Raw genomic sequence first — 8,948 nt, 5'->3', positions numbered from 1 at the left:
TCAAATATACATGCAATTACAAAAAACTTGTTTTTACTTTCTCATTGCAACATGTTGGCTTATTTAATCCCAGCCCTTTTTCTATTTCAAAGCAATTACTAACACCATTTTTCACTTCCTGTCCTCCAATATATTTTACAATATAATATGTTTTGTATGCAGTGTGCTATCTAGGATAGTAACAGTTAGAGATGTCCGATAATGGCTTTTTTGCCGATATCCGATATTGTCCAACTCTTAATTACCGATTCCGGTATCGGTTGATATATATAAAAATATATAAAAACTTTTTGTCACATTGTGTCGACTTTTTTCTTCTAAAATTGGGAAGAATTTCTCATATTCTTTCTGTTTCTGTAATATTGCAATATTTTCTCGTAAAAGTATTACTTTTTTTTAATGTAAAATTATTACTTTTTAATGCAAAATGGTGACATTTGTGATATAAAATTCTGACTTTTATCACAACATTGCCATTTTTGTTGTTGTTCTTGTAAAAAAGTGATTTTCTTTTAGTAATATTTAGGGCTGCAACAACTAATCGATTAAATCGATTAAAATCTATTATAAAAATAGTTGCCGATTAATTTAGTCATCGATTTGTTGGATCGTTGCTATGCACATGCGCAGAGGCAATTTATTTATTTTTTATTTTTTATTTTTTTATAAACCTTTATTTATAAACTGCAACATGTACAAACAGCTGAGAAACAATAATCAAAATAAGTATGGTGCCAGTATGCTGTTTTTTTCCAATAAAATACTGGAAAGGATAGAAATGTAGTTTGTCTCTTTTATCCGATTATTAATCGATTAATCGAAGTAATAATCGACAGATTAATCGATTATCAAATTAATCGTTAGTTGCAGCGCTAGTAATTTTATGACTTTTGTCATAATTTTGCCAAGTAAAATTCCGATTATTACTATAATATTGCACAAATTTTCAGTTTTTCTTGTAAGATTTTGACTTGCGTTGAGTAAAACTACGACATTTATTATTATACCGCCAAAATTCTAAGTTTTTCTTGTGAAATTGTGACCTTTTTCTCGTGAAAAACTCATTTTTCACAACAAGCTTTTTTATATTTGCATAGTATGTATACATGCATATTATTATTGTTGACAATACACATCTTTATATATCTAGAAAGGGTGGTCCTAAAGAGGGAGGCATTTTTCGGCGGTCTTAAGAATATAATAAATACATGAGTGTGTGTGTGTGTGTGTGTGTGTGTGTGTGTGTGTGTGTGTGTGTGTGTTCTTGTATTTCTACCCTTCTTGAGACATCGACAAGGAAAAGTACCTTCCATATGGTCCCAATACAGAAAAACCATTGCATCGAATAGAGAGCCAAATACTAGAGACCGTGAACATTGCTCCAAAGTCAGGATTTTTTTTGGTTGATTTAATGTGCATAAAAAAGTAAACATTGACAGGCGCAATAACAAGTGTGTGTAAGACATTGAAATTTGCCCCCTTTGGACAAAATTAATTAAAAAAATAAAAATAAAATATGTATATAGAGATATAGTGTAATAACTTGAAGTAAATAATGAATGGAATCGTGGAATGAACACATTATTATGTCTAATTTTGTTGTGATGCCCCACTGGATGCATTAAACAATGTAACAAGGTTTTCCAAAAATAAATCAACTCAAGTTATGGAAAAAAAATGCCAACATGGCAAAGCCATATTTATTATTGAAGTCACAAAGTGCATTATTTTTTTTTAACATGCCTCAAAATCAGCAGCTTGGAATTTGGGACATGCTCTCCCTGAAATAATCCTGATACCCACTACAAATATGGGAAATACTATACTGACTTTCACAAGGTGCATTATTTTTTATTTTTTTTTAAACATGCCTCAAAATAACAGCTACAAAAACAATGAAGGCACACAGCTTCAGTCCAGAGTGTACTAGAGTAATATAGTAAACAATAATATATACAGTATATACTGTATAACAGGAAATTATAAACTGGGCTCAATCTGCACTGCTCTAACATATTTGTATGAGTAACACAAATGTGCTGCAAGCTAGTGGTGAGTGCTTGAAGTGGCCTAGCAGTCTTTCATCCATCTTCCGCTTGTATTCATCGTGTATCTCCTTATGATTCTTGAAGAAGAGGGAGATCAAATTGCTCGTATTAAAGAAAGACGCCTTGGTTCCTCCTCGCATAACCAACTTTTTGCAGTCATAGCAAATTGCCAGTTTTGTATCCGTCAGACACACGTTAAAATAACCCCAAACCATAGACATGGTGTCGTTAGTCAGTCACAGAGCGAGCTCGCTTGTTAGCCACGGCTACAGCACCGGCAACAATACACTCTTGTTGTTGTTATGCAGGCCAATATTATCGGACATCTCTAGTAACAGTTATTCAATATTGCATCATGGCATTATCATCACAATACCATACCAATAGTGAAATAAATGTACAATTAAGTCTGCATGTACTAGGGTTGTACGGTATACCGGTACTAGTATAGTATTGCGGTACTAATGAATCAAAAATGGTGCTATACTCTGTTTGAAAAGTACCGGTTCGCCATATATATTTTTTTTACAGGCATTACGGCGCGTCGTCGTCACGTCGTGACATTGCTGGTTTTACGAGCAGAGGAGCATGTTCGGCAGCGCGCGCACACAGAGTACTTACAAGCAGACAGTGTGTAGACAGAAAAGAGAAAACTGACGTATTTTGGCTTAAAAAGTAAAGATAAAGGTAAAGTTATAACACTGAAACGCCTTTAAGACATGGCTAGCTAGTTAGCGGCTAATGTTTTAGCCACTTCTAAAATCACTAATCCTGTCCTCCATGGTGACAAATAAAGTAAGTTGCTTACAAGTAACATTATCACTGGAGGACGGGGAATAGCTAAACATGCTTCACTACACATCATAGGAGGATACAATAGCTCACCGGTGTCACAATGTAAACAAACGCCATGGGTGGATCTACACCTGACGTCCACTGTAATGATACCAAGTACAGGAGCGTATCTAGTCGATACTACTATGATTACATCGATATTTTAAAATAGATTAGATTAGACAAACTTTATTGATCCACAAGGGAAATTGTTCCACAATATAAATTATGACCAATGTATGATCCTGTAACTACTTGGTATCGGATTGATACCTAAATTGGTGGTATCATCCAAAACTAATGTAAAGTATCCACACAACAGAAGAATAAGTGATTATTACATTTTAACAGAAGTGTAGATAGAACATGTTAAAAGAGAAAATAAGCAGATATTAACAGTAAATGAACAAGTAGATTAATTTTTTACAGCTTGTCCTTTATAATGTTGACAAAATAATAGAATTATAAATAGAATAGAATAGAATAGAATAGAAAGTACTTTATTGATCCCTGGGGGAAATTCAGCACCACAGTTCACTCACAATAGACAATAATAATAATAAATAATATAATATATATAATATATATATATATATATATAATATATGAATAATATAAATATATATGTGGGTATATATATATATATGTATATATATATATATGTATATGTTTATATTATATTTTTATTTCTGATTACTATTATTATTAATGTATTATTTCTTTTTCTTTCTTTTCCCCCCCCTTTGTTTATTTAATTGATGTATTTTTAGATATTACTTTGTTTTTGTTGTTGTTTCTTTCTTTTTTGGGGGCGGGCGGTGGGGGGTATGGTTGGGATATAAACAAAAATATCTTGACATTTAGGGCAGACAATAGATATATGATTTATGTGAATATTATGTAATGACAGGAATGTCTGATGCTGGATGTCAATAAAAAAAAAAAAATAAAATAAAATAATAATAATATAAATATATTATACATATATTCTACATTTAAGTGCAGTGAATATAAATGACAGAATATGTTACTGCCTAATTAGGAGTCTTTGTTTGTTTACTACTAAAAGACAAGTTGTCGAGTATGTTCAATATTTTATTTAAGGACTAAATTGCAATAATAAACATATGTTTATTGTACCCTAAGATTTTTTGTTAAAATAAAGACAATAATGCCATTTTTTTGGGGTGCCCTTTATTTAGAAAAGTATCAAAAAGTATCTAAATACATTTTGGTACCAGTACCAAAATATTGGTATCGAGCCAACCCGAGCATGTACTAATCAATATTTCAAAACCCATTTTGTTCATTTGTTAATGACAGTTATTTATTTCCCCGAGCGGCAAAAATTTAAAAGAAAGGAAGAAATACTGGAGCGTCTCAAATAAATTAGAATCCTGTTTAAAAACTGTCAACATGAATGTGGCTTAATCTATTGTTATTAAAACTAATCCTTTGGTTTAATGGAGTTTACCCATTTGCAGAACAGAATGAGTCAAAATCCCTGAAGGGTTTCTGGCAGTTTATTCAAGTCTTGGGTGTTGTCCTAAAATAGTCCATAATCCATTTTTTTTCTTTTTTTGCTAACATGAACATGTTCAAAAGGTGTTAAATAAGTGCATATTTATTCCCTTCTTTTTTGAGTCTGCTTGCTCATGCAAAATAAAACAGTTAATACACGCTAAATATGGATTATTTAGTCATTATCAATAAAAAAATAATATATATATATATATATATATTAATCGTTCGACAGCACAATCCATGATTTAAAAAAACAAAAAACAGTATTTTACAGATTCATGACACAGTGTGAAATATTTCAAGAACGTAGTTACTTATTTATAATCGTAATGAGTAATTTACAACAGGGATAGGAAACATATTGCATTACGATATAATAGGGGTGTAATGGTACACAAAAATTTTGGTTTAGAGGTCACGGTTCGGTTAATTTTCGGTACAGTAAGAAAACAACAAAAAATAAATTTTTTGGTTTTTTATTTACCAAATTTGTAAACAGTGGCTATATCCTTTTAACATTGGGAACACTATAATAATTCTGCCCACGTTAATCAACATTAAACTGCCTCCAGTTGTTGCTCAGATTAAATACAATGACAAAACTTTTCTTCTACATATAAAAAGTGCAACATTAAACAGTTCCAAGTCAACTCATCATGCTTAATTTATTACAGTTGATTTGTATTATGTAAATGTTATATTTTTATCAACATGTGATAGCAGGGACCCTGCCATTCAAAACTAGGCTGCTGCATTACTAATGATTAATGTAACTATAGCTGAAAAAATAGTACAATAGCAATAGGAGAGACTATTCATCCCTGAACACCATGGAGTTCATGTAGGCTTAATAATGCACTTACATTATTATATCAACTATCAGAGACAGAAACTCTTCATTTAACATAATGTCAATTTTTGCTGCTTCAACACAGCTCAATCAACACAGAAAAAGGTAAAGTGAAATAACAGACAGACAGGGCTTTGCTGTCCGTAACACACACACACACACACACCAAAATGAGCTAACGTTACGCTAAAAGCGAATTAGCCTTCACCTCAAGCCAGGACTGCGAGCGAGCTGAGCTGTCTTTTATATTTCTAGAAGGTTAACGGGCTCATAGTGATGTTACTAGTAGTTGCCTGGGAGGTGTTTATTACAATTTGGGGAGAGTCCGCTGCCTGATGATTACCTGCTAAACGCTAAGCACTGACTACATGCGCTCTGAATACGCACTGCTGATTGGCTGTTGCCGCTCTGTTTGTAACCAATCAGATGGTTGTGAGGGTGGGACAATGCTGGGTGCTGTGTAGAGGACTGACAGAGACAGGCAGAAGGAAGTGGAGGCGGCTACTTAATATGTCCGTGTGGAAACTCCTTCGGTACACCTCCGAACCGAACCGAAACCCCCGTACCGAAACGGTTCAATACAAATACACGTACCGTTACACCCCTACGATATAAAATACATTTTTAAATCTCTTAATACCAATTATTATTTTTTATTAGTAGTTTTTTACATTTAAGCGGCACCAAACATGATCCATGGAAAAAAATGATTTTAAACATTATTTTTTTGACTCAGTTTGTCCAATAAATTATGACTGTCATCTCGTGTAAATTGTGTAAAATATTGCTATATATATTGACATGTCACAACTATCGCAATACCGTATCGTATCGTGACTCAAGTATCGCGATATGTATCTTAGTGTGAATGACACAAAATACATCGTTGAAACAACATGCTTTTTGACAACGTTGATTCAATGTCAGGTTCTGACACTGATTTAACCATTGAATTTTGGTCATTTCCCAACCAATATTCTACAACACAAATACAACGTTGAAACAACATGCTTTTTGACAACGTTTAATAAATGTCGGGTTCTGACGTTGATTTGACCATTGAATTTTGGTCATTTCCCAACCAATATTCTACAACACAAACACAACGTTGAAACAACATGCTTTTTGACGACGTTTAATCAATGTCAGGTTGTGACGTTAATTTGACCATTGAAATTTGGTCATTTCCCAACCAATATTCTATGACTCAAACACAACATTGAAACAACATGCTTTTTGACGACGTTGATTCAATGTCAGGTTCTGACGTTGATTTGACCATTGAATTTTGGTTATTTTCCAACCAGTATTCTACACCACAAATACAACGTTGAAACAACATGCTTTTTGACAACAATGATTCAATGTCAGGTTGTGACGTTGATTTGACTATTGAATTTTGTACATTTCACAACCAATGTTCTACAACACAAACAACATTGAAACAACATGCTTTTTGGCGATGTTTATTCAACGTCAGGTTGTGACGTTGATTTGACCATTGAAATTTGGTCATTTCCCAACCAATATTCTACAACACAAATACAAGGTTGAAACAACATGCTTTTTGACGACATCTAATCAATGTTGGGTTCTGACGTTGATTTGACCATTGAATTTTGGTCATTTCCCAACCAATATTCTACAACACAAATACAACGTTGAAACAACATGCTTTTTGACGACCTCTAATCAATGTTGGGTTCTGACGTTGATTTGACCATTGAATTTTGGTCATTTCCCAACCAATATTCTACAACACAAATACAACGTTGAAACAACATGCTTTTTGACGACCTCTAATCAATGTTGGGTTCTGACGTTGATTTGACCATTGAATTTTGGTCATTTCCCAACCAATATTCTACAACACAAATACAACGTTGAAACAACATGCTTTTTGACGACATCTAATCAATGTTGGGTTCTGACGTTGATTTTACCATTGAATTTTGGTCATTTTTTCAACCAATATTCTACAAGACAAATACAACATTGAAACAACATTTATTTTGACAAAGTTTAATAAACGTCGGGTTCTGATGTTGATTTGACCATTGAAATTTGGTCATTTCCCAACCAATATTCTCCAACTCAAACCTAACGTTGAAACAACATAGTTTTTAACAACATTTATTCAATGTTAGGTTGTGACTTTGATTTGACCATTGAATTTTGGTCATTTCCCAACCAATATTCTACAACACAAATACAACGTTGAAACAACATGCTTTTTGACGACCTCTAATCAATGTTGGGTTCTGAAGTTGATTTGACCATTGAATTTTGGTCATTTCCCAACCAATATTCTACAACACAAACACAACGTTGAAACAACATTTATTTTGACAACGTTTAATAAATGTCGGGTTGTGACGTTGATTTGACCATTGAATTTTGGTCATTTCCAAACCAATATTCTACAACACAAATACAACGTTGAAACAACATACTTTTTGATGACATCTAATCAATGTCGGGTTCTGACGTTGATTTTACCATTGAATTTTGGTCATTTCCCAACCAATATTCTACAACACAAACACAACGTTGAAACAACATACTTTTTGACGACGTTTAATCAATGTTGGATTCTGACGTTTATTTGACCATTGAAATTTGGTCATTTCCCAACCAATATTCTACAACACAAATACAACGTTGAAACAACATGCTTTTTGACGACATCTAATCAATGTCGGGTTCTGACGTTGATTTGACCATTGAATTTTGGTCATTTCCCAACCAATATTCTACAACTCAAACCTAACGTTGAAACAACATAGTTTTTAACAACATTTATTCAATGTTAGGTTGTGACTTTGATTTGACCATTGAAATTTGGTCATTTCCCAACCAATATTCTACAACACAAACAACATGTCTTTTTGACAACGTTGATTCAATGTCAGGTTGTGACGTTGATTGGGTCATTTCCCAACCAACAACGTGGATCCAACGTTGGGCATCAACTTTGTCTCAATTTACAAATACAACAGATTAGCAACATTGTGTTAAAGGACATGTATGTATAATCAACGTTGTATCAATGTCTTGTGCCTGCTGGGTAGCCAGGCATTCAAATGATTACATTTTTTAAATCACACTTTTGAGTTTAGATTAATCATGATTGATCACAGGTTATTACTCGCATGCATGGTTTTAATTATTTTTAAACAGACCCCAATATTTGGACACAAATATTTTCCAATTTTTTTTTTTTTTAAGCTGTGTTACTTGAAGGCGTTACGTCTATTTGCTCAAAACCCGGTGACAGTTTTATCGAAAGTATAGTCAGGGTCTGATTGGTCTGCATGTGCGTGATTAATGCCATCATTTTAAACCGGATAACTCGCTATTTTAGGACAGCCCTTAAGTGTCACCGTGTGCAAGTTGTCCTCAGTATATTATATTCGTCATTTTTTGCATTATTATGTGCCATCAAAACCTGGAGTAAAATCAATGTCCTTGCAATGTATCCGCAGGGGTGTGTTTAACCAGGGCTATCTGTGCTCCAAGTGCGGCTTAGGGGCCCATAAAGAATGCCTGGGCCGCTTGGGCTGCTGTGGGAAAACAGGTAAGGAACACACACACGCACACACGCGCACACACACACACGCACTTACACACACACACACACACACACACACACACATTTTCCGGACCATAGGGCGCACCGGATTATAAGGCAC

The 8,948-nt window shown here is 33.7% G+C and overlaps 1 protein-coding gene across 2 annotated transcripts in view; it reads left to right on the top strand.

Annotated features, from left to right (window-relative positions):
- Positions 1–8,948, top strand: part of LOC133609850 (guanine nucleotide exchange factor VAV3) — a 253,478-nt gene that overhangs the window by 157,106 nt on the left and 87,424 nt on the right. For both annotated transcript variants that reach the window (XM_061965862.1, XM_061965861.1), the window contains exon 17: positions 8,742–8,833. In XM_061965862.1, coding sequence (XP_061821846.1) covers positions 8,742–8,833 — 92 coding nt within the window. The remainder of the gene's footprint in view (positions 1–8,741; positions 8,834–8,948) is intronic.

This window comes from Nerophis lumbriciformis, linkage group LG07, assembly GCF_033978685.3.
Source record: "Nerophis lumbriciformis linkage group LG07, RoL_Nlum_v2.1, whole genome shotgun sequence".
Lineage (NCBI taxonomy): Eukaryota > Metazoa > Chordata > Actinopteri > Syngnathiformes > Syngnathidae > Nerophis > Nerophis lumbriciformis.
Note: the sequence above shows the minus strand (reverse complement) of the source record. Positions and strands in the feature narration are given on the sequence as shown.